Source organism: Rhopalosiphum padi, chromosome 2 (assembly GCF_020882245.1).
Source record: "Rhopalosiphum padi isolate XX-2018 chromosome 2, ASM2088224v1, whole genome shotgun sequence".
In the NCBI taxonomy this organism is placed as follows: domain Eukaryota; kingdom Metazoa; phylum Arthropoda; class Insecta; order Hemiptera; family Aphididae; genus Rhopalosiphum; species Rhopalosiphum padi.
Window position 1 is genome coordinate 24,954,086 of NC_083598.1, and position 27,961 is coordinate 24,982,046.

The following is a 27,961-nucleotide window of genomic DNA, read 5'->3' on the forward strand; positions in this document are numbered from 1 at the left end:
AATAATAATATTGGATCAAAAAAATATAGGAGACTGACCCTGGTTCGACGAGCGGCTGATTTTGTTTGGCGAACGGCATGCACAAGTCAGCCGGCACGAACCACGACGGGCTGAACGCGGCGGCGGCCGATCCTGGGCCACCGCCGCCGGGTCCACCGGCCGCGTGGTGATGATGTCCCACGTTGGCGGCGGCCGGATGTCGCTGGAACGACGCAGACGCGTAGTCCATGGCCATCGCCTGGTACGGCAGCATGATGTGCGTGTGTGAAAAATCCAGCGTACGTGAGCGCGCGCGTCAGATGTTAGCTGCGGCAGCGCATCGCGTACGAAGCTTATAAAAATATATTATCCGACGACGAACACCTGCGACACTGACACCGACGACGACGATAAAAACTGAACACGCGCGACGGCGGCACTGCCGAACGGTCTATACAACCGATATAATACTATAGAATAGTGCACACGAGTGACGTATAATATTACAATTTTGTTGAACGTAAGTTACACCCTGTACGCGCGGCGTAGGGTACACAAACACGTGGACGAAAGATCAAAATCAGACGAATAAAAAACGTCTCGTTTTGTCACTAGAAACCTTCATGGCGCGCCGTAATAATTATATTCTCGCGATAACGTATATAATTATAATAATGCTGTTACCTGTTTATACCGGCGGTGGTGGCGGTGATGCGAAGCAATCGCGTAACCGTACGACGACGCGTATTATTTTAACGTTATTATAACTATTATATTATATTAATATTGTTATGCGCGTGTGTTGCGTAATAATGTACATTATATTGAGAGGTGTTATCGTAACAGCCAGCAATCGCACGTCGTCGTATCGGCGGTACCTATGTATATATTAGCGCGCGCGCGACGTTACGAGAAAATCCAAGACGACACGTCCGGGACGGGCTGATTGCGGTCCGCACTGAGACGACGTCGGTCGTTCGTGCCGGCGCGCGGAGGGTTCGACGCGGCGCGACACAACCGAGACGCTGCAGACGGCGGCGGAGCGCGCGCGCTCTTCGCCGGACACGCCCAGGCACGTACACCATTGGTCCTCCACACGCTCCACCCACGTACGCGCGCGCGAACGTCACGTCACCGTCACCACCGCCGCCGCCGCTTACCTGTTACTATTTTTGTTACACCGTACGACGCGCATATTATATTATGCTATACCGTTTTGCCGAACTATATTCATTAACGGCGGAAACGGCCGTCACGTGCGTCTCCCCCTCGCCCCTAACGAATACCTATATGGCTATACAGTACATACGTATATGTGTACATCAATACACGAGTGGGTGTGTTTGTGTGCAGTGTATGTGTGTCTGGGTGGGTGGATGGGTGTAGGTGCGAGGCGCTCTTCCCCAAAGCTGCAGAATCTTGTGGGTTTTAGAACCTCAGCACGATCCATTTTCTCGCCCCGTTTCCGATGCTGATTTTCCTTATTATTATTATTATTACTATTATTATTGTAGACTACCATGCGTGTGATGTGTATACTGCGTGTAACATGCGTCATTGTGCTAATATAGTTATAGGTACTTATACTGTCATTTGATCGATTCATTTATAAGTATTTTTAATTATTATCATTTCCGGCGCAGATGTTTACCTACAGTACTTATTCTATAATACTATTTATAAGCAATGAAAAATATAAATAACATTATGTTATTACCTATACCTATATATACCTAAATGTATTCATATGGTCGAAGAATAGAAAATCAGAATTTTGTGACTATAATAATATATACTATATATAGATTATAGGGATTTATATTTTATATGTACTGGTTATATAAACTATGTTCAATATAGGTACCTTATCTAAACCCAAATGGTTATAAATTTGAAAAAATACTTAAAACGGTATGTTAATATTGAATACACTCTGTTTGTCTATAAATACATAGCCTATAATATATCTATATCAAATATAGGTTATAAGTATCTACAAATCACAGTGTATACTAGCTATTATGCGGCCTATAATATATAAATTTTAGTTATTTATATGATATCAATTACATCATACGCTTAATGTTGTATTCAGTGACGCCGAACTCAAGACTTTTTTTGTGAAGCAAAATCTAAAATTTTTGTTTATTTGACTTCTTACTTCTATATTTCAGTAATTCACGCTATCAGGTATCAATTATATAGTATATGTAACACCTTATTTAACTTTATTAACCCATTAACCCCTAGAATTTACATGTACCAACCAACCAGGACCCACCAGTCCATTTAAGAAGTAAAAAGATCGTTTCACATGGTATATTATGAGTTCAAAACCACTGGTTGTATTGATTACCCATAAAACATTATAATATTAATTATATAATAGGTACATATATAGTAATAATAATTTTTATTTATTTATTTACGACGGAGAAATAATAATTCGTTTCCAAAAATTATATACAAACAGTTTTAGGTAGGTACACTATATAAATCAATAAAAAACTGAGGATACATCTTAAAAATAAATTTGGATATAGATAATACGTACCTATCTATATAAGAAAAAATAATTATAATATACAAGAATATTTATGAAACTAAATATTCAAATATGTAATTAAGTAACTATATATAAGTATAGGTACTAAAAAAAATATTACTGTTGTAATAAAAAAGTAAGGATAATTTATAAATACAAAGTGTTCGAGATTATATATATATATATATATAACGCGTTGGTAAAAATTATTATATATGTTTTCACCATCATTTGTCACACTTCAGTGAATCGTCTATTAATTTTTAAATAGAATAAACATAAATTTATATTTTATTTTATTCGTTTCATAAACCACCGAGAAACGTGTAAAGGTCATCTACTAACCAGTTAAAAAAAATACTCTATTACGCTACGTTAATTTTGTGGTATATAATACGACCCATTTAAGAATTAAGATACACCAACTATCATAATAATTTTATCAATATAGGTCTATGTTTTGAATATTATGAATGTATGAAACAAATATAGGAAATATCTTAATATAGCTCGTAAATTAAAGTCAATTAATAATAACATTGAAACTGAGTATTAAATATAAATAAACGAGTATAATATATTATTATTACAATAATAACTATAAACGTAATTATTTACCAATGAACTAAAATCAAGATTCCCATCTCATCCCCATGAAAAGAATTGTTGGTTAGCAAATAATATAGATAGTCACTTATACCTTCAAATCACGTCCAATAATTTTCAATGAATTAAACGTGTTACGCGAGAGCTCATTTTCGAAATTTGACAGCGTACACACAATATAACATATATATAGTATATAACGAACTAATTTTATTTAGGTGCACATAATTGCATAATATCGTATTATGTAAATGTCAGTGATACATAAATGATTCGATCGAAAAATCATACAAACATTACAAACTGGGTCAGATCGAATAAAAAATAAAAATTCAAATGAAATCGTGCGCTATACGGGTGCAAGAAATAATATTTTCAGACATACCTATGGGTATACATCGTGGATGAGATGCCGTTCTCGTAAAATAGCGAGTGCCCTGTATAAATTTATGTATACCTATAAAGTGGGGGGCGCGTATATAAAGGGGGTCTCTACCCAAATCAATATTCAGGACGTTACTCGCTTGCGGACCTCCGCCACCGCTACCGACGTCGGTGTTTGGCAAATGGCCGGCTCGACATTCCATCACAGTCCTATCTGTTCCTGCAGTACACTAAAATATAATGGAATATTTATATTATTTATGGGGCTTGATCGACGTGATCTACCGATGAACAATCGTTCGTCACGTGGAATTTATAATGAGCAGTTTGACATTAAAAACAAAATTGAGTTTATATATGAGTAAATTATTATGATCATTTATAGATATTTCTATGGCACATGTGGATAGCGTGCCAAAATTGACTTTATGGACTTAGCAACTATGGCAACCAGCAAGAGTTGTATAATATTAGCTTTAATTTGACACTATTTTTTTTTTAATATGCTATGTTACCAAATCATTATTATATTAACTATAGCAATAAATAATTATAATATTAATTAAGTATTATTATTAATGTAAATTATAATAGAATAATATATAAATTTAAATTGTATTTAATGTATAAAATAATGTAACAGGATTAGCAGTGTATTAATTAATGAAATTAACTTTTCAAGACGATCAATTACTAAATATCATCTACCTATATATCGACAATATTATTTTCAACATATAGTAATAAAATAAAATGTATAATGCATATCATATTTTATCGAATATTTTTTATGTAGATTAGAAAAAGAATAATTTAATGAAATATTATTAACCACGGTTTAAAATTTTAAATTGGACATAGGACCTAATTATAGGACATAATTATTGGAAACTTAGTAAATTAATATAACTGTCTAATAAAAAAAATAACAATAACAATATAATAATATTGTACATGATATAGTTTTACAGAAAGCATATCACCAATTTATTTGCTACGCAGTGCGCAAAATCCTTTAAATGCAGCGGGGGCATACATAATGTAACTTAAAAAGGCGGCGACATAAAGGGGCAATATTTACGACGACGAGAAAAAAGAATAAGCTTATATATTATACTCCTTAAGGCTGACAAATGATGCTATTATGACCAACCGCATTTGCCTAAGCTATGGTCCGTGATATTTTCTGTCTGAAGTATTTCTGCAAAATGTCCACGTCAAAATACTACTATAGCCTGCATTTGTCTATAAGAATAGCGGCGATATAGCGCAGTACCTACAATTCTTTACGGAGGATCTATCTGTAATAGAATCAACTTTTTATAAATCTGTCAAAACAGATTGTACTTATGAAATGTGGAGAAGGTTAATAAAACGTAATCCGACTATAATTATGTCCATCAACAATATAATATTATTGTGAAAATAAAATATATATTCCAATATAACATGTAATAGCTATAAATAAATAAATTAGAAAAATTGTACGTTATTATTATTATATAAGTGTTATTATTGACAGATTAAGTATAATATTTATCAAAATAACTATATTCCACAAAAAAATTACTTATAGTATTATAAGTAGAATACTAGAATATATGTAAATTATGGTCATAGGCAGTGAATTAAAAGAAATGTCTTTCTTAGGAAGGGAATTACCTGGGCTGAGTCCAATATATATATAATATTTTTAATTTATTTTTCTTAGTAATTATATTTATACTTTCATTTTTATTTTAACAACAATATATTTATATACAATAAATTTTGATTACTGATTATTAAAATAATATTTTACGTGTAGCTTCATCTCAAAACAAAACTAGAAAACTGTAGGATAAAATTGAAGAGACCAGTCATCTGCAGTGGCGTATTTAGGGGGGGGCCAAGGGGGGCAATTGCCCCGGGCAGCACTTTTTTGGGGGCAGCAAATTTAACTGGGAACTTTTTTTTTAATAGATTGAAATAAAATGATAATAAAAATGTTTGTTATTTTTTAAAAATTAATACTTCATTTGGATTTTTGTTTAACATTACTGAGTTGTCAGTATTAGAAGTAAGACAAAAAGCTGAAGTGTTACAAAAACAATATCCTCAAGATCTGGATATATCGTTTATGAATGAATGTATTCATTTTCGTAGTTACTTAAAAGACTTACCAGAAAGCGTAACAACAAAATCGGTGCTTTATTTATGTAAAGTCTTGAAAGATGATAATTTACATGATATTTACCCATACGTTAATATTGCATTGCGAATGTTTTTGTGTGTTCCTGCGTCAAATACTTCAGCCAAGCGTTCATTTAGTACTCTTAAAAGAGTTAAAACATACCTTAGATCTTCTATGAGTGATAATCGTTTAAACTCTTTGGCGATTCTAAATATTGAATCACAGTTGACAAATTCATTAAACTATGATAAAATAATTGAAGATTTTGCAAGATCAAATGCGCGACGAAAAAAATTAATTGAATGATGTTTGTAAACATATTATGAGAATAAATTAATAAATTTTACAATTGGCTTTAATTTTTTTGTTATCATGGGTACTACTAAGAAAACCTACGATATTCAACATTCTAGGACACTCGATAGATTTTTATACTACATGATACTATTGATACTATTAGCATATCACATGTATTGTAAGTTTTTTTAGGGTAAGAAAAATTGCTACTATAAAAAAAACTGTGAGAGAAAAAGGGCATTAAAAAAATGTGTACCCGGGGCAGCAAAATTCTAAATACGCCACTGGTCATCTGATAAGATAATACTCTATTATAATCTCTTAATTACAAAAATAGTTTTCTGTTAAAATGTTTGCATTAATAAATTTTTTGGTGGTATGGGGGAAAAACCTCCATAGCTCTATATGCTTTTGAATATTTAAGCTCTCTCTAATATTAAGGATCTCCTATTATGACAACGATTGATCGTTGAGCATAAAATCATTAAATATAAAATAAATATTAACTAGAATCTTCTATACAGTTATATTTATGTGTTAAGTAGTGTCCAAAATAATATCCTTAAGTGTCTAGTAAGAAGTGACAATACAACGCAGGTACCGTATTTTAAAGAATTACTATATTGAACTTATTAAAGACCTTGGAGACTTTTTTTTATATATAACGCCGTGCGTGTAGAAGCCGATATTATTGTTCCATTTGAATTGAATTTGGTTTAGCGTAGTAGGTATTATATTATATATTATATACTTGTATATATACATTCAATATATGCGTATATATCGACACATGTATCATATGCATTGGAGGAGAAAAATTACTGTAACTCAAAGGCGTGAATAGGGGATGAATAAAAAAAAGGAAAAAACATTATTTTGGCATTTCATTCAGACATTGTTTCCGCATAAAAGGACTCCGGAGGGTTGATATGTGTCTGTTGGGTCAAAAGGGGTCAAAATCTTGATTTTCTTTGCATGGACTCTGAGACGTGACCACTGATTATATAGAGACCAAAACTCTTCCCGGGGGTGAACTTACGTTTCATGAAAAACTTTAACATTATTCATTTTCAAATCAATAAATATTATTTAAATATACCTAATTCAAAAACACTAAACGAATGTTACGAAAAAAAATTTAAGCTTGTGTATAATAAAGTTTATTTAAAAAATAAATAAATTAGATTGTAAATACTTATATATTTATAAAAAAAAAGGTAGGTACGTTATTAAGCAAAATGCACTTTTATAAGCACAAAAATAATATATAAGTATACAGTTAGTATTACGTATATTTGAAAATTTAAGTTTATGATGTGTAAAGCGAATTTTTACAATACAAGTATAATGTATATATTTGATCTTATTTATTATTAATAATTGTCGTATCAATTAAAGTGTTCTCCATCGTTATTTCTAGAATATAGACTTATTTTAAGGTTTGAAATGTTGGTATCGGGTGTTTAGGTGAAAAGAAAACTCAACTGCTGACCAGTAAATACGGTGCAATCAAGCGGCCGCAGACGCTTCATTAGCCCTCTCTCCCTTTCTGATCCAGTTACATCACCCCTGCAGTTCTAGCCTCATATTATTCCAAACTGAAGGGTAGCAGTACCTCATATACACACACTATCCCATATCAGTCAGTTTTATCTTCCTAACTTACTCCCTCCTAAATTGGATTTATGAAGAACAATTCCATCAGGCCCTAACAGGTGAAAGAATAAAGTAATTGTAATAATCTTAATATGCTTAAAATTAATTAATGTATGATATACCAGCATATTAATACGGTAAGAAACAATAATTAAAATTTATGAAATTTATTATTAACCGTTTAAAAAAAAAATGACTAATACTTGTTTTAAGGGCGTACCAAGTTTTTTATCCTATTAATTAATAGGTAAATAAATCTTTTTGTTAAAAATATAGGTTTAATTTTAAAATAATTTTTCTATAAGCAATGGAAAAAAATATTACATTATAATAAAAAAAAATTTGATATATATTTCGAAATTGACAATTATCGACTGTAAATATTAAAACACATGGTTGTAACTTACGGTTTTTTACTGAATAAACTAATAAACTCTTTGCAATACACTTATTAGTAATGACAGCAACTAATCCAAAAAAGAGAAAGTATATAATATACATTTTTTTATATTCATAAATCATGTTAAATTATGACTATTACATCTACCTATAGCATTTGACACATATATCAAAATCTAAATTGGCATTTAATGTAGTAAATAGAAAAAAAAACTATGATGTGGTATTTATAGGAAATAGTATAATATTTTTATAATGTAATTTTTCTTATGACAACCACATAAGTATTATATAATCGTATAATCGATATTTGATTCCTGAAAATGCACAATGTGTCATATTTCTATCATATAATACAAATATAATATGCACATTATAATATTATATATGTAAGTATACTCTATATACTATATTCATATTACTACGTGTATGTACTAAAAATTGAATCAATATATTTAATTCAACAGCAATAATAGAAATATGTTGTTTCGAAATAAATATTAGTCATTGTAAAATAAAGAGGTCGCCGAAATTGATTAAAATAAAATGTGAAAGCGAAAAATATTTTTAAATTAATTCATAATAAAATATTATTTTGGTACTCTCAAACATTCATTTAAAATCATTAAATATAATGTTATTATCTTGTCGTGGTTTATAATTTTCTTATTTTTTTTTATTAATCTTCATCAAATATAATAAACGACTTTTATAATATTTTTCAACTATTATCGATTGCTATATCCATCTAAAGGGTATAATATCTAATAATTAGGTATATATAGTAGATTTGTTTCGGGCAATATCATAAAATTAATAGATACAATATTTATTGACGATAACTTATAATATAGATTGTAAGCTTACACAAAACAAAACGCGGGAAATACTTAATTAATTGCATAACTTTAGTGAGGAAATTAAAAAAAAATCCTATTATTATATACCAATAATTTGTGTATAAATGTTAAATGTATATTATGCTAATAACAAAAAAAAAACAAATAAATGTGTCTACCATAATTTAATAGCTAGTAATTACTAATTACTTTATGCGTGTATCGCAATTTTTTTTAGTTAACTACATACTAGGTGTAATATAGAAACTATAGGAATGATGGTACCGGGCTGCAAATAATATAATATACCTATTTATATAATAAATATAATACTATACAAGTGAAGCGTGTATTATCGAGAACTTTACATAATACCAAATATAATATAACATTATTATCTATATTCTATATACTATTATAATATAATAGTATATTATTATTGGTTATAAATATAATGTTATATATCTATATATTGCACGTATATTTAATCAATTATATTATATACGCACGTATACACCTGCAGCTGTAGGTGTAAACGATTAACAACAACAATAATGCGCTAACTTCACTGATAAAATGTACGCATGCAAAACTACATGCTAGTATTTAAATTATCCATAGTATGTTGCTATATTGGACATAAGTGTAGTAAACTATTGTGGTTTTACGATAACAATATAGGTTATAGCTGGTAAGAATTTATGATGGTTATGTGTTTTCTATATGACGTAACTACTTAAGTTAACTTAGTATTTTTTAACGTACTAAATAAATGTTCTTGGAATAAATAATTTTTGTTTTATAGACTTTCATACTGCAATTTAAATTACAGGGTGATTTATAAGCACAATCATTCAGTATTTATGCTTAAATTATACTTCATATGATACTATATGAGTATACCTACTAAAATCGGTGAATTGTGCATAATGCGAATATTTGACCAGGGGTTACTCGGATTTTACAAACTCATTTAGGTAAACATACATATTATAATATGTAAATAAACATAATTTTAAATAATACCAATAATTGTCATACATTATATAGCGTATACATTTGAACAAGTAACTTGTGAATAATAGAGGTAACATGAGGTGCGCGTCTTACCTTGATGCACCGCTCTTGGATCGCAATGCTTGGGAAACAAGTGACGCGTAACGTCGGACCGGAAATGATGAGGCTCGCAAATTTACGCACAAGACGCGTTCCACTAGAATTTCGTCGTGCTGCACACCACTAAGAAATACGCATTCACGGACGAAATCGTGAAAATAAACCGGTCAAGAATTGAACGGCACGAAGGACGCAAAAGAAAATGCTAACTAGTGGTAACGACCGCGTTTTTTTTTATAAGATCAACTGACTGACGATTAAAAATGCATCGCGGTTAGTGGTTGTTCATTTACGAATAGGTATATCATGGCGTATACGGTTTATACAACCTGGATAGTGGTTACTAAATTTATACTGCGGTCTAGGTAACCGCTGTATATAAGGTTTACCGTATAACTTGCGAGCTGGTAAACAAGATATTTTCTGTTGGTTATTACGTTTAATTCCGAACGCAATGTTCACAGCGCCATATATGATTATTGAAGAATCAAATCTTTTTCGCGTTGCCATTAATGAGTGTATAAAGTTTCGTTCAGTGCGGTGGCATACCGTGCGTAACAAGTCTTGTATATTATATTTACTCGTTCTATTTATAAATGTATTCCGAGCCTCGTTATGTTCGATTTGATGAAACGTATATAACCCTTTTTCAGATGATAACGATCCAAGGGTGGCGCGTCAAGGTAAGACACACATTATAAGTTATTTAGGTACCTATATTTTTATTATTCACAAGTTTCTTATAGCATAGAAAGCCATTACAACCGTTATATTAAGAATTTATTATATTTGCACATAATTTGGTGCGAATACCACCTATACCTATATTATTATAATAATATGTAGGTACAAGTATATTGGTAAAATCCAAATCAAGCGTCGATAAAATAGTGAACGCCGTTTTATTTAATGCCTTAAAAAAAGACCTCAGAATCAAGACTGTTATAAGTATACTCAAATATATTAAAAAATATAATTCGAATAAATGCATTATATTTAAGCATAAAAATAGTTTGAGAATGATCAAAAACAATATAGTAAATATGTAAATTTAGCGGGGACTAGTGACGTATTTATGGGAGTGGGGTTCTAAGGAAGAAACGTTCGTTCGTACAACTGTTTGTAACAAATATTTTTGTTGGAGAGTATGTGATGAACTAAAAATCAATGTGTTTGCTTGTGATCGTGTTATTTTTCTTTATTTAATTTGTTTTCATATATTAGTTCTATACGTGGCGTGTAAATATTAAACAATTTACATCTTCAAAGAGGAGTAGATGGAGGGTAAAAAGAAAATTAGCAACGGGGCACGAAAATTCTGAATACGTATATTTGTGGTGTATATATAGTCCCACGAAAGTACGAAACTAAACAAATTAGAACAACTACTGTAATATTTCATTACGTGTATAGTAAATCCCGTGCGACCAATTAGTGTCGTAGTACTTCCTGGCAGGGCCAAAATGGTTCCATATTGCATATCGATAAGATCGTATCTGTCCAGGGCGTATTTTAACTTATGATGCAAGTTCAAGGATCGTCCGGGATCCCGGGGCTGGGATTTAATCGCCATTTAATTACGCGTATATCGGTCCCAGTGGGCCGCCACTAATTCATTTAGATACGCGCGCGTTTCTCTACAATCTCAACACGAACCGACAAAAAGGGTTTGTACTTGCCGGGACGAGGAGTAAAAGATAATAAAATGGAATGAAAACAACAGTAATAATATTATTATGGTACACAAATTCTAAAAAATAAAAAATAAAATAATTATATAATTCGACCCAAACGGACGTAACGCGCGTGCAGTGCAGTCCTCCCTCGTGAAAAACCAAACGCGTGTAGGTATATATACTTACCTACATTACAGTATATACACTATACATTATATATATATAAATATCTACACAACAGTCGGAGTCATTCCGACTACATCTCGACCCGAGCCCGTGTCCGATTTTTCACGGCCATTGTGATTCGTTTCCAGAATATGGTGCTTGTGCCACTATTTTTTCGTTTATTGTACCTACAGAGTATAATATAATATTTATATTATATATATATACACACACATAGACTATATTATATACGTAACGCGCGCGCGACGATACAAAATTATATATATAACATGTAATATAAGGTATACAAATATAATATCACGGGCGCACGCTTTTCCATATATATCTATATATATATAATATATATAAACCCGTGGACTGTTGTGTTGTACTACCTTTAACTATACGTATACGTATACACACATACGATAATATACTAGACCAGTCTTAATATAACATATAACAATGGGTTGTACACGTGCATAATGGACATCAAAAAATTCGATACGTATATATTATATATATATATAATGTATATCATATACCTATATTATGCGCTTATACTATTATTATTATTATTATTATTATATATGTGTGAGGAAGAACTAGGAGAAGAAGAAGAGAAAAAAAAGGTATTTGACCACAGGCCCGTGACACATTATGTGCATCACAGCTAGTGTGTGTGTGTGTGTGTGTGTGGACTGGTGGTTGTTGCGGAGACGGTAGTCACTATATAGTCGCTGTAGAATACGCCGGTCGCGTCCATATACATCCGCGGAGAATGGAAACCAATAATAACACCGTCCGTTGTCGATGGGCGCTGAAAAAACCAATTTTATCCGTACGTCACGTACGTATACACATTATATACCATGTGCCAGCGCGCGCGCTCACGGTGACAGCGGCATTCGTTACGGCTTTGTTTACATTGAACCGCCGGCCGGACGCCCACGGGCTGATGGGCCACCAAACCGAATTTGATAGACACCCGTCCGCTGCCGCCCGGGGACACCCCGAGTTTGTATTATTATATACGACTACTTTGCTGCGAAGCATCATCTGTTATTGTGTTTACCGCCGGTTCGATAAAACGAAATAAAAAAAATAGTAATAATGATAATAAACGTTTTTATTTCACTATTATTAAACCTATTCTTCTATTATTATTATTAAGAAGTTTCAGACGGATTTATTATCCACGATTGCGATTTTAATGCTTGACCAATACCTTTAATGCCTATTTTGTGTACCTACTTAGTTGCTTTGCCGCTGGACATTGGCGACAGCATGTCTCTGTATACCGACGATGACTTTGTATATACATAGATTTCTGAAGCTTTTACACGTGCGAACAACGTTTAGTTAGCAATTATAAAAGTTTTTTCTCGTTTGACTATATATATCGTATGAATATAAGAATATATAATTTAAGAGGCTATGTAGGTCAAGTTATAGGTTACAATAAACCCAAGGGAAATGGTTCGTTAGAGGAATAATATTTTAAAACGATAATTCAAATGCAAAATGTACCAGCACGCTATAGATAAAGCTATAAACTTCCAAATTTATTTTATGAAGGACTCTGAAATGTATTTTTGAATGAATACCTAAATAAATCAGAAAATCATATTTTGTATGCAATTTTTACTATAACACTTACTTGTTTTAAGTTTTAACACGTTGTTTTGCACTATAATTTTAAACAACACGATAAAAACACGCGATTTATTTTGAATTAACAGAAGTTTAATGTACCTATAGGCATAATATATCTGTGTGTGTTTGTGTTATGATATTCCCTTACAAAAACCTATAACTGAACACTTTGGGGTTGAATTGTATACAGATGCATACGATATTACGATATATACACAGTAGTAGTGTGTTATAAAAATACAGTTATATTAATGTAAAATATTCACGTTCGAATCGGTGTGGGGATTCAGATTTCTGTGGTGCATTAAATTTTTACAACCGTGATAAATCCAGCCCCTATATATATATATACGCACTTGCACACATATACACACATATTTATATAGACTTCGATGTGTTGGTTGCTCATAAAACGTCTTTGGATATTGTGCTTTCCAACCCCCCAGACTTTTTACCGTTCCTTAACATTAGCCCTGAAACCACGACAAACTCCTGAACGGTGGATAAAACGTTTCACCTCATAAAGTTTGTCCCCCTTTTTTTTTCTTATACGTACAACATTAACAAAATAACAAGACCCTATCGCACCTTTTCCTTGATGCAAATTGGTTTTAAATTCAAACCTGATTCTAATAAAACGAAAAAATATGCGTATATACTTAATGTACGCATTTAAGTAAATTATAGGTAAGTTCTATAGGTGGAATATACTCGCTTATACGAGTATACAACATTTTTAAATTTGTCTATCACAGTTTAAAATATATAAATACAGAAAAGTTCCTATTCATTTTAATGATACATAATGCATTATGCAAATTATATCATTGTTATTATTACGTTTTATAACTTTTCGGTATTCTATAAAGAATTTGAAATATTCTAAATAAATATTAAAATAATATTATTAATTAAGTAGAAGTTTGAATGTAAGCATATTACGATAAAATGTTCAAAAAATATACTTAGTTTCTAACATAATACAATTTATCTCGATGACCTTAGCGTGAACAATGTAACGTTTGATCGATCTGTTTTTCTTTTGTCTGCTTGCTACGTGATGACTGATAAAGACTAAATATCAATCGTTTTTGTAAGAATGCCGTTATCTGCATATAACTCTTTAGGTATCTATAATCTGTTCCACCACAATATATAAATTACAAAATCAAACTATTCGTGTTTATTTTTAGATAATGTCTACCTAGAATAATATTAGTATATTACAGAATGCTACTTTTTAAATCTAATATTTTGTAAATAAAATAATAATTATATAGTCTAAAATATAACATTATTAAACGAAATAGGTATTTTAAACATTCATACCTTGTTTAGTTAGATATCTTTAATTTAATACTATTTTATCATTATATTCTACAATTTTGTGAGTGTATTTTATTACTTGTATTACTACCTTCAATAATAACCTTAGATTATAATTGTAATTTTTTAGGATGTATTATAAATATAACTTGTAACTTTAACAGAAGTAAACTAAATCAAATATCTGTGTCGACGATAAATTTAAATGTTGTTATGTAGTAAATACTTATATAAATACAATCATAATATCAAAATAATTTAAATATTTAAATTTATAAACTATAATATAGGTAGTTTGTAATTATACAATACAAGTTAGTTGATTGTAAACGAAATGTGAATAGAGAATTAATTGTATAAACTTCAATCAAAGATATTTTATTTCGATATACCCTTGTTCGTAGGAATATACCTTTTATTTGTAACCATTTTAACTAACTTTCAAGTAAATAAGCCTAAAATAAACTTATATTTCAAATGTTAATCTAATATTATATATTAATATTTTGAATTAAAATATCAGAAATAATAATCTTTGGAGTTTTTACTTGTTCAAAGTATTATTGTTATTTCTTTAAATATTTAGTTTCTAATTAAAAATTGAATTTAATTAATTTGTTTAACTTTAACAATTTTAAAACACTTGTTTTTGGATTCCAATATAGCCAATATAGATACTTAAATATATTGAATTTAAATTATTAGCTTGCATATGAATAGTTTTATCATACTGCAAATACTTAAACATTATTTTTATAAATTACTAATATGGATTTAGTACTTTCTTTGTATATTTAAACTTATATTTCAAAGAATATGAAAAACATATGTAAAATTAAAATATAATAATAATTAAATCGACTTAGAAAACTAATTATATAATGAATTATGATTAAATAACTACTCGTAAATATTTTTCAACTATATTGATCTTTAAACGATCTCAAAAGTCCATCGAACTAAATTTAGTTACCAATGGCGAATAGTGTTTTAATAAGTTTATTATTAGATATATACAAAATTATTTTTATATAATTAGAATTTTTCAGAAAAATTTCAGTATAGATTTTTTTTTGGTATTTCTTTATGAAAATGATTGCATTTAAAAGATATTTATGTAAAATTATGGAAGTATTTATATTTTATTAATATTATTATTTATTATATAACGATAGTAATTTTGTCTGTAGAATAATGAAGATTGGTATAGGCAACTCAATTGACTAAAACGTTGCATTAGTACACAGAAGAATAGCTGGTGAGGCGTTATCGTACAAATTGGCAACGAAGATTAAATGAGAGAGGGGGGTCATCTAATGCCATGCAATTTCAATGAGAAACTTATGAAAAATATGTATCAAAATTAAGTCGGGCCACCCTATTCAGATTTCCATCTTAAACGAATCTCGTTATTGTTATTACAGTTATTATAAAGGGGGAGAACTCAGAGCTGGCAACAATTCTCGGCAAACATTTCCTCAGGCTTTTTATATAAATATATATGATAAAAATACATATTTTTTGTGTTTTAAAATGAAGAGGGTATTTGTTTAGAAACATGGGAGGGGTAGAAGTGTTTGCAAAAAGTTATGGTTGGTAAATCGCTAAAAACTGCGGCACTTGACGACTTAACAACGGGCCATTTGCTCCTCTCTTAAGAACGATCTTTACAATCTGTGTACCGATTAACTCGACCCTCATCTTCTGAAGCACTTATAATTTTTTTTTAAATCACCTCTAACGTAATATTCCATTAACACCCGTGAATCTAACACTAATGTTGACACTTCGACAGCCCATAAAACATTTCATTTAAATAAAAAAAATATCTATTTGTACAATAAATCTGTAAAGCTAAATTCATTAAAATTTAATACATGGAAATTTAGTATTTGATTGTATGAACCATCGAAAATATTTATTTTACTTTTAAACTATGATATACTTCATGATTAACTTTTTGTTTGATTCATTTATTCACAACATTCTGAAATCAATATGTTTCTATAATTATTTTAATCAACATTTTAATGCACTTATTGATGGTTGAATTATTTATTCTTCAATTTTAACATACTTTTTCGAATAACTTTTTATTTTTTTTTTCGTTGATTATGAATGGTTCGGCTTTGACAATATAGCATTAAAAGTCTACATAATATATAAACATTTCTCGAAACAAATATTTGTATTATAAATTAAAATTGAATTTAATCAACATACTTTTTTTTAAATACTTAATTTAAGCGTGAAATGTATAATAAGTAATTTTGTTCATTTAAATTGATTTATTAAATGGTTTAAATTTTTTCAAATGTTTCGCAAATAAAATTAATTTATACTTCTTTTGTACTTTTATATAGAAATATAAAAAATGTTATCGTACATAAATATTGAATACACAATGATGTTACCAAAATGTTGCATCTATACAATTTTTAAAATCGAATAAGCTCTAATTTTTAACAGCGAATAGCCTCTAAAAGTAATAACTAAATACAAATGATAGATGACAATTTACATTCTCAGTATTAAAACTACTATTGTAAAACGTACGTTTTTTTTTTTACTGTTCGTTTTTATGAGCTACTGTATTTTTAAATCGCTCAGTAAATGCTTCAAATAGAGAGAGGGTTGTTTTTGTGCTTCAACATTAATATATATATTTTTTTTAAAAGGGAAAAAGAGTGCGATAGGAATATTAATTTTGGACAGAGTCGGCGTTAAAATATTCCCCCACGAATTTTTAATAATAATTTTTCTCTACCCTTAAAAAAATATATAACAAATATATATATGTACATACTCTATCCCTGGAAAAATCTCGAGCTTTTTATCAAAAGAGTTAAAGAAACGAGTGGAGGAAATGAAAGCATATCAAGGGCTGGTTGGGAAGATGTAATAAATAAAACAGCCGTCCTAAGGTGATAATAAAAATAAATTAACAGCGGGGAGGAGAAATATAAGAAAAATATGAAATTTTAATTTTTTATACGCTTAGGACTCTTACAAATATCAGATGATTTAAGACCGGCGAGTACGGTGATATTATTTCTGTAGCATTTTGCTTTCATTATAATTCATAAAGACTGAAAAAAAAATTAAAACACTTAGGAGAAGCAGTTTATTAGACCCGAGGGACAACGATGACGATGACGACCTGCGCGTTTATCTGATCTTTGGATGACAAGATGAAGTAGTATTCTCCCCCTCACTGAATTATTATAGTAGTACACAATATGATTTAACTTCTAGAACACGGGATCAGGTGACATATTTGTGTATGTATCATTATGTTTACAGGTATATGAACGGTGAGTGTAGAACAAATAATATATCTTCTTCTAGTGACCCGCGCTATACTATTTTTTTAGTTTCGTATACTATTATAGAACACAGTTTATCAGTTTTGGCGTATATTTATATTATTATTGTTATTACTATTGTAGCATAACCTATTGCCGGTGTAAAACAAGTTGGTTGTATTTTTTTCCATTGCAACATCCGACAATAGTCTATAATATATTTCTAAACTGGTGTCGGGCAAACTACGGGATCGAACGAAGAAGAAAAAAGTCATAGGGCGAAAAAAACGTCTTGTTTCTCCTCCCTCCACCACCTCTTCGTTGGTGCGTAAATCGCACCCTAATAATGGATTGTCTTGGGCATTATTGCAGGACCCTTTCCGTGTTGATCTGGTTACATTTATCATACAGAGACCAATATACGACGAGGCGAGCCGATCATTTTTCACACCCAGCTATAGTCAGTAGTGTGGCACATTCGATACGAAGGAAAACTCCGTAGAAAAAAAATATTGTATTAATATATATATATATAAATTATATTGTTTCCGGCAACAAGCGGCTAAATTCAAGGGCGGTGTGTTGTATATGACCAAGTAGAATCCACGACCAGATTGGAAAATGATATATACCTAATATATATTATATAAATATATATTCCGTTATGGGAAAAATCGGTCGTAGATTTATAGTCATCTACGGATTATATAGCACGCCGACCCCGGGATTCATTTTCCATCTATATTTATAAGTGTAGCCAAATTGGTTTAAGATACCACAACGATGATATGTACTTGGACCACCCTATTTTTATTATATTTGTTTTTTTTTACATGAAACAAAAATCATTCATTTAATATAATATATTAAACACATAACTATATACATTAATAGTTTTTTTTTTTTTGAAAAATTTGAAATAAATTGAATTTTACTGACATGTCAATTTGTTTACGTTTAATACATATTAATTAGTAGTTATTATCGACCGTGTATTTAATAATCATTTTAATTATAAAACTATTTTTAGGATTTGTTTAGTTTACCGGATAACAATTTGTTGTGAATGTAATTTTAGATGTTTATAAGTGTTTTATGTAAGATATTAAAATCATTTTAGAAAATAATCATAGGTATCATTTGAAACATGTGACTCGCAAAAAGGTCAAGAAGGGTGTATTAAAATACATAAGGATTTCGCATGCATAATACGGAATACAATAAATATTATATTGTTCAATCGGGATTTCAGAGCTTCATCATAATTGCTCTGTTTTGTTTGTAAACTTACACAAAGTCAACTGTAAGATTTAAATTGTAGTTGGCCGGGGTAGGTAGACTTTTATGGACAGCTCAAAAAAAACTTTTTCAAGAATTCCCAGAAAAACGGACTGCTAATCCAATAAGGGTCAGAAAAACATTCCCTCTCCTCTCTCCCATGACAAGACGCACGGTGAATGACAATTTATTTGGTCCTAATTACGTTTCTTTCACCCCTACTCCTTATCGTATAATATCTAAAACGTCAGTGAACTTCGTCAACACGGTCATATAATATCAGTACTGTGTGTGGTGAATTTGAAAGCACGTTTCAAGTCTTGGAAAACAATGTGAAAAGAGTTTTATCGTCCGAAAAATATGAAATAGTGGTTGTGGTAAATAATCGATTTCAGACTTTTTTTTTAGAAATATAACGAATACTGTGTTTGGTAGGGTAAAACCAGCGAATACGAAAAAAGGGGAAAATTCATATTTTCGCGTTTTTTGTATTTTCAGTCGGAACTTAGTATTCAAAGCACAGACAGCGTTTGGAAAACTGGAGTAGACGACGAATGAACACAGTCGCAGATGCACGTCACCCCTGACAATTTTTCTACTATAATATTGTGCAATCTATTTTATCCTTATTTATTTATGTTTATTTTTAAAGAGAACTTAAAAATACTAAAAACTTAATAGTAGTAACAGCGTTAGCTATTCAAATTTTTGAATCAAATATATAGTTATATAAATATTCTAAATTTACTTAATTTAATACTATAATTTTTAAGAATTTTATAAATGTACAAGTTGTGTAATAATAAATATTTAAAATTTGAATTATTAGCAAAATAGTTATACATTTAGTTAAAAATAAAATGATTAATAAATGTATTTTACAATGATAATGTAGTTTCAATTAATTTAATAAATATTTTTTCTTAAATTTAGATACGGGAAAAATAAAAGTAGTGTGAAAATATTGCAAGCAGATACCTACTTTACCTATGTAGTTAAAAAAATTAATTGTTTGGCTTCAATGCCTCAAAATCATTGAAAACTATATAAAATTAAATAAACTGTAGAAATAAAGAAAAAGGTAAAACATTTTAATTGTTAAGTATATTAATTCCCATTCATATTTATCTTTAAATTAATTTAACAATCGTCAATTATAACAATACAAAACGAATACAATATCTTTAGTTGATAGCAATGAAACAAATAGACAAACTCCCAGGTTAAATACGATTTTATTTGGCTTAACTATATTATTAAAAACTATAGATTTTAATTTAACATTAGATACCTATTGTATACATGATACTATAAATAGTATAAATGGTATCTTCTTACGTTGATGTTGGATAATATATTCAATAATCAGGTATTAAAAAATAAATCAACATTTATGAATAAAAAAAAAATTTCTTGAATAAAATAACAATAAAAATTAATAAATTATTTAAATAAATATTATTTGAATATTTATGTACTTATACTCTCAAATATTTAAATTCTTATTAAGTATGTACCTAAGTATTACAATTTTATTTTAATAAAGTATTTTTTCACTCTCAAAAACTGATATTTGGTTAATGCACGAATATTTGTATCTCAACCATCGATTCACAAAATTAGAGTAATGTAAAGATATATCGAATGACGATGAGATATAATATGATTCCAACTGTGTATATTCTGTTGGTTATCTTGTTAATCAAAAATTTAAATAACGCATATCCTTTTACTTCGTATTATAATTATATATACATATGCGTTTTGTTTCCATACCGGTGGTTCCACAGAGTGTCCCCATTAAGTTTAATGACTGTTTAAAGTGGGACGGATGACGGAGGTTTCTTAAATGGAAAACCGTGAAACTGGGGTGGAGGTTAAATCTAATCTAGACAAGCGCCAGGAAATTATACAAGATATTATAAAGGGAGCAAGTAACGGTTTCGAACGTCTTAGGGAAACACGCTGCAGTTATTATTATATAATATTATGTATATACGTTTGTTTAAGTATAAACACACACATACCATTTATATATGGCAAAACTTGTATAATGAAACTGTAAAATTATGCGGATTCGACGTTATCCATTCAGTGGTGGATTGGATTTCGTTTTGCTCGCATATCTGAGTCACGTTCGAAATGATGTATTTTTATTAGTATAATACGATAAGTGTTGTATAGGTATGTAAGAGACTTATCTGATATATTAAGTAGCTTATTATTGATTTATAATCGAATAAAAACTCAATGTGAACGTAGTTGTTAAAGTTTGAACGGTAGAAACATAATATTAAAAATTATAATGCTGTTATATATTCATGCATCATGCGCACAAGGTGTTTATATTTATTATAAACTGTTTCTATTAAAAAGTTTATTTTAAATTTAAATACATGTATTATCTAAGATTAATACAGAACTTCATAAATGTAAAACAAATCATAATCAAATAAAAAAAACTTTAGAGTTAACTATGTAATATGTATATACTTTAAATTGATTAATAAGTATACAGAAAATACGCATTATTGGCGTTATTGCAATATTTATTACCTACCTGCATTTACAGATACCACAATACACAAAATTATTATCAAAGTTATACTATAAATTATAATATAAAGTGATCGCATATTGCACAAACAAAAATCTTAATAATGTTTTATCTGTAACCTTAAAAAATGTCCTTAAACGACTTAAGTTAACACGATGCACTCTGGTCGTGAAATATTTATCAGAATTATTACAATGTGTATGACTGTGTAGTTTTAGGGTCGGTATGACCGGAGGGTAGGTAAGGAGATCCCTGACCGGAGGGTCCCTGTTGCTGTCGTGTTCCAATATGTTAACATTCATAAATCATCGTTTAAAGGGCTACTCCCTCCTGCCTTTTTACCTTGCCCGCAAAAATCGTGTCATCTATATGGAAATCAAACGTCATTCAAAGATATAAATGAAAAATTATGCGACGGAAACATCTATCCTCGTTCCTCGTTCTCCCTATTCCATTCTCTTGGTAAGTATCGACTTCATAAAAAAAATAAAAATATTCCTTGACGTTATCTTACGCACAAATAACTTTTGTTCTGTCAGACATATTTGTCTGATTATAATAATATATTTTATTGGTAAACAAGTAAATTATTATCTATAAAATAACAGACAAACATAATATTATTATTATATATTTATGTTAAGCGTTATGGTTGTGGTTAGGTCAAAAAGTTCAACATTATTAGCAACACAACTTTTAAACGGAATTCAGTACATAACAGTATATAGTCGTATTAAAATATAAAGTAATAAATATATTTATGATTTAATAAACCCATTTTTCAATGCATAACTATAAATGAATATTTAATTTTATAATATCTAACTACAAATTGCATTCAATATCTATGTAATTAAATGTTTTATGTTTCAAACAGATTTTAACGTTTTCAAACATAAAATAAATATATTAAATCCATTTTTTTAATTATTTTTTTTTGATTTTTTAATTTAATAACATTGATAATAAGTGTAGGTTTTCTAGAAAGGTTGTAAATATTGTTAGACCCTAGGGTAGATATAGATACCTACGCGTGTATTTTTGGTAGGAATTTATGAGCTAAATTCAATTTCTTTAGATATAAAAAAAAGGGGAATGCCACCCTTGGTCAGTAAAATAAAAAAAATACTCGTTGAAAATGGATCTATGAATTATTGGCGACTTTTATTTTTTTTTATTAGCGATAACACTGGCGTCCGTGAGCTCGCATCATATCCAACGGATAAAAAGACAAAAGCTCTAGAAGTGGGAAGAAAAAAACCGTTTGAACGACTAAAGAAATGTGCAGTCTTAAGCCGAACCGTTGTCATTTTATGACCTTTTTGATAATTCCATTATATAAAACTTGTGCGAATGAAGTGACAAAAAAAATTAATTTTTGGAAAAGAAATGTGAATGAATTGTATTTATTATACCTAAGTACTTTACAAAACCATTTTGAGTTTACATGGTTAACTAAATATTTTACATTATTATAGGATCACAGTTATAACATATTAACATCAACATTTAAAATACTAATGAAATGATAAATAAAATAGTTGTATTTACATATGTTTTGCACAATAATAAAATATATAATAACTTAAGTAGGTATTTCAATTCTATAACAAAATGTTAGCAATGTTTCTACAAATTTTACAATAATGAATAACATACATCGTACCACTTATCATGAATTTATTTTCCTTTATTAATCCATACATGGTAAATAATATTTATGTTTTACACGGTATATTATTTATTATATCGATAAAAATAAACGAAAGCTTGATAGTAATAGTAAAAACCACTCATTATTTCTAAAAAAATGAACGATTAGATATGTCTCATATAATGTTAAAACCGATGTTTTATTTTAAATTTTGTTAATAAAAGTGAAAATTGTTTATTGTCTTCGAAAATTTTTTTTTTAAATTTTAAAATAATAAAAGGCAAAATAATGGTACGCAACTGTGCAAAAGCTCAGTTGTTTGTAAAGCTCACTAGTAGGGTTGGAGAATTTCTAGGGGCGGAGAGGTGGAGCTTCGAGTAGCACAATAACGACGCCGGCGGACTACGTGCCTTGCATATACAAACCAATAGTGCCAGGCGCTTACTCTCTGTCCATTTCTCTTTCTCACTTTAACTTTTCTCTCTTTCTTCCTCTCTTTATCTTTCTCGCTCTCTATTCTCTCTTTCTTCCTATAAGTGTATATATATTGACTGAACACAACGCCTATTTATACTTAGAAGTAGACAGTATATTGTGATGGAAAACAAAAGACAATTTTTATCTGAAAACATAATAAATATAAAATACAAATTATTGTATTTAATTACCCGAATTTTAAAATAAAAAAACTTATCATAATTTTTTTAATTTTTGATGGTACGTAATAATACTTTATGAATTAGATATTAAATATTTTAAGAAAATTGGAGGCTATTATATTACATTATATGAGACAATTGTCTTTTTGTCATTATATCGTTATTGTGCACAAATTAATAAATTATATATTATAATTGTAGTCTTATAGGCGTTATACATATATTTGTGTGAAAAAATGTTGATATTAAAAGGACATCCCAATTTCTTGAATCATTTTTAGTGTATAACTTGTAATTTATAACAGTCAGTATTCTACGATAGACAAATATCAATAAACCAATTACTTTTAATATAAATCATTATTTTATAGTACTAAAATATGAATATATTATTATTATATGATAACATAAATGGCAATAATTTGTTAAACGACTGATTTCTATCTATATTTCTGATCTATAAAAAGATAAGTACCTATCTCGTATACTTGTATAATATAAATATAGGTATTAGGTATACATAACAAATTATAATATACAACATTAATATACCTACACATAATAGTATAATATAATAATATATTATTCTATATTTTCAAAAAACTCTAAAATGTCGATAATAACACAGAATTAATATTTAACCTGTATTGGCAGTATTGTTTGGATTTCGTACACATGGATAGGAAAATATTTGTGTAAAGATTAATCTTAATTTACACTTACAAACATTATTACGTAGGTACCTCCTTACTTCTGATATAAAAATAATCAATTATAACCAATAAAACTGTTTCATAAAAAATTTATCGTTATTTCGAATTTTATCATTTTTAGATTTGGAACGCTATTGGTCTTACGACGATAGTTGTTTTTTTTCTGTCGTACAGGTAAAAACTTTTGCAGTTGGAAAAACTGTTAAAAAGTTTCATGTATAGTATATCAATCGTGTAAACATTTTAGTTCATGATAAATGTTACGATATATTATGTACATTTGCTTTTACGTATAGCTGGAACATAAACTAGGGGAATTCCCTTGTCCATGTAAATTCTGTATGCCGTATATACACGTAGCCACATAAACTGCCTAGACAAAAATTTCAAAAGTAGTTTTATTGGAAAACAAACCTTCACTTACAGCCAATAATTTAATGCTTTCAATTATTGTAAATATATATATATATATTAGGTACTCAAAATTATTATTGGATTGTTATTATACGATTAATAGAGTACACACTACACAAGAATGGTTTATAGTGTTTTGTTTAAGTTTTAAATGTTTATCTCGACTTTCAACTATAGTTATCCGAAATAAGTTGTACCTATCGATTTATTTTTTATTGAAATTGTATTGGTCCATACTCCGTATGACAGTACTCCAATCGATGTGTCCTTAAGCGATATAACTTTAAATTTTAAAATTTAACATACTAAATTAAAATAAATAATTCTTATATTATAATCTGAAATAAACATTTATTTTTAATTATAATTGAAAAACACTGAAAATTGAACAGTATTTTAAAATATCAAAAATCAGAATATCGTTGGATTTGAAACTCGTGTTGATGTATCTGTTTCCAATATCAATTCACGTCAACTAGACTACATAATTGATCGTGTTGTACAACAAACAGCTGTTTTGTTAACGCGTGACCAATCGTCTGTGGCTGGACGAATTCGCGTCACGTCTATAATATAAAGACGACCGTTTTAATATGCACCACGACCAAGGACCGCCCTAAGTACCACGTGAGATATCGATGATGATGACGACTACCGCGGTTACGTGTGGGTTAGTAGTGAAACGACCCAGTTTCACATTCACCCCTCTAAAAGATTGGCGACCGAGGAACAGAGAAAAAACCAGTATAGGAAATGCTTCCCCAGAGACCGTAACAATGAAAGATCATCGTTTTATAATTGAATCAGATCATATTATAGAAATGTTAACGTCTTAACTAACTGCATTATTTCATTAATACCTATGGTATTTATGTAGTACTTTATATGGGTACATTATGAAACTAATCCTATCTGTAAGTCAATTAAATATATAGTAGATAGAAATTATACTTATTTATAAGATATATTAAATACAGACATGCCAAATAAATTGTATGCAATCGAGTGCAATAAGATATTAAAACAACAAAAGGGGTTTTCATATTTTCTCTCAAAGTGATTATTAAAAACATCTTACCTACCTTTACAAACTCTTGTATGGTTTGTTGTTTGCCTATCTTTCTTTAAAAAGGCGTTTTGTCATACAATAATAATATTACATGGGACGATATCCATCGTATCTAAGGAGTTGAATATAGGCAATTTTTTTAAATTTTTACTATATTATATTATAATATTATAATGTTTATTATCAAACTTACAAGTTATAACCTACCTAATAATGATAATAAATATAATTTAAAAAATATCAAATTTGTAGTTTAATATATTTTTAAATAATGAAATATTGTTAACTTAACATAACTGAAATTAAAATACATATTAAAAATATAATTTAATCATATCATTATTTCAGTATATTTATGGGTATACCTAATCATTTTAAGTCAAACTAAAACTAATTTTAACATTGTAATATGCAATAGTATGACTGTGATAGTAATTCAAAGGCCATTGATTATATAGCTAAGGAAATAAAAATAAATAAAAATAATTTATATTTTATATAAAAATTAAAATACTTGGAAAAATTATTATTTTATTTTCATAACTATAATTTTATACTTAATAAGCCAATATATTAAGTTGTATTCACGAAAGTTGTCACTAAAACTTTCATTTAAATTACTTGTAAAATCACTATTATCAAATTAAATACAAAGAAAACGTCAGATTTTTAATGTTTCTATAGGTACATTATACATATTAATTAGATACTAATAAAATATCTTTTAGTTATCTAATATTAGTAATTATTATACCTAAACACAATTATTTACGTCTCAATATAAATTTATAATTTAAATTTGGAACGACAGAAAAAAAATATTATGTATCATTATAATGCAATTTAAAATACTATAATATGTGAAAAAATCAATTAATCCTATTGTCGAATTTGTAAAAATAACTATGTTCATCTGAAATTTTAAAACCTTTGAAATAGTTATTCAATATTATTTGCTTGTGGCTGAGTGCCAAAAAACTTCGTATACCTCCACTACAGTACTTACAATAATAATATGTAAGTGATTGCTCAGCAACAAGTGCACTATATTATATTACACTCTGTATACATAAGGTAGATTATGATATAATACCGAATGAGATAAATATCTCGGGGTGTTTACTTTTAATAAGTAGCTTACCGAGCCAGCCACGAAGGTGCGAGAATTAAAGTTACTTCTCTTTCACCCCTTCGGCAAGGTTTAAATGTGAGGGAACTTTCATTTCAAGAACAGCAAGGAAAAATATGAAAAGTGAATATTATAACTAAACTTACAATCTACGCGCGAAATTTCACAAAAAGTAAGATTGAATAAAATAAAAAATAAAAATTGATCATGATAATAAAACAAACAAAAACCTGAGAAGTTGCTTCTGCTATATAGCGGGTTTATAATGTATCTTGTAATTTAAACTAGTCACTTTAAGATTTTAATTTGATAGTTAAACATTGCATATTCGAAAAGAATGTTGAGCAGGAATACATCTAAGTCTCT

General features: G+C 29.1%; 2 protein-coding genes across 3 annotated transcripts in view; one reads left to right on the forward strand and one right to left on the reverse strand.

Moving 5' to 3' along the window:
* Nucleotides 1–27,961, reverse strand: part of LOC132922553 (protein trachealess) — a 119,916-nt gene that overhangs the window by 31,017 nt on the left and 60,938 nt on the right. Inside the window, exon 1 of one of the 2 annotated variants that reach the window (XM_060986124.1) lies at nt 39–987. The exons of the other annotated variant lie outside the window; for it this stretch is intronic. Coding sequence (XP_060842107.1) covers nt 39–253 — 215 coding nt within the window. The 5' untranslated portion in view covers nt 254–987. Of the gene's footprint in view, nt 1–38; nt 988–27,961 lie in introns of those variants that run through there. 2 annotated transcript variants of the gene reach the window in all.
* LOC132921682 (uncharacterized) lies at nt 5,523–5,993 on the forward strand (the record flags this gene model as incomplete). The annotated part of the gene is made up of 1 exon (XM_060984840.1): nt 5,523–5,993. A coding segment is annotated over one exon (471 nt), but the record flags the coding sequence as incomplete, so codon positions are not given.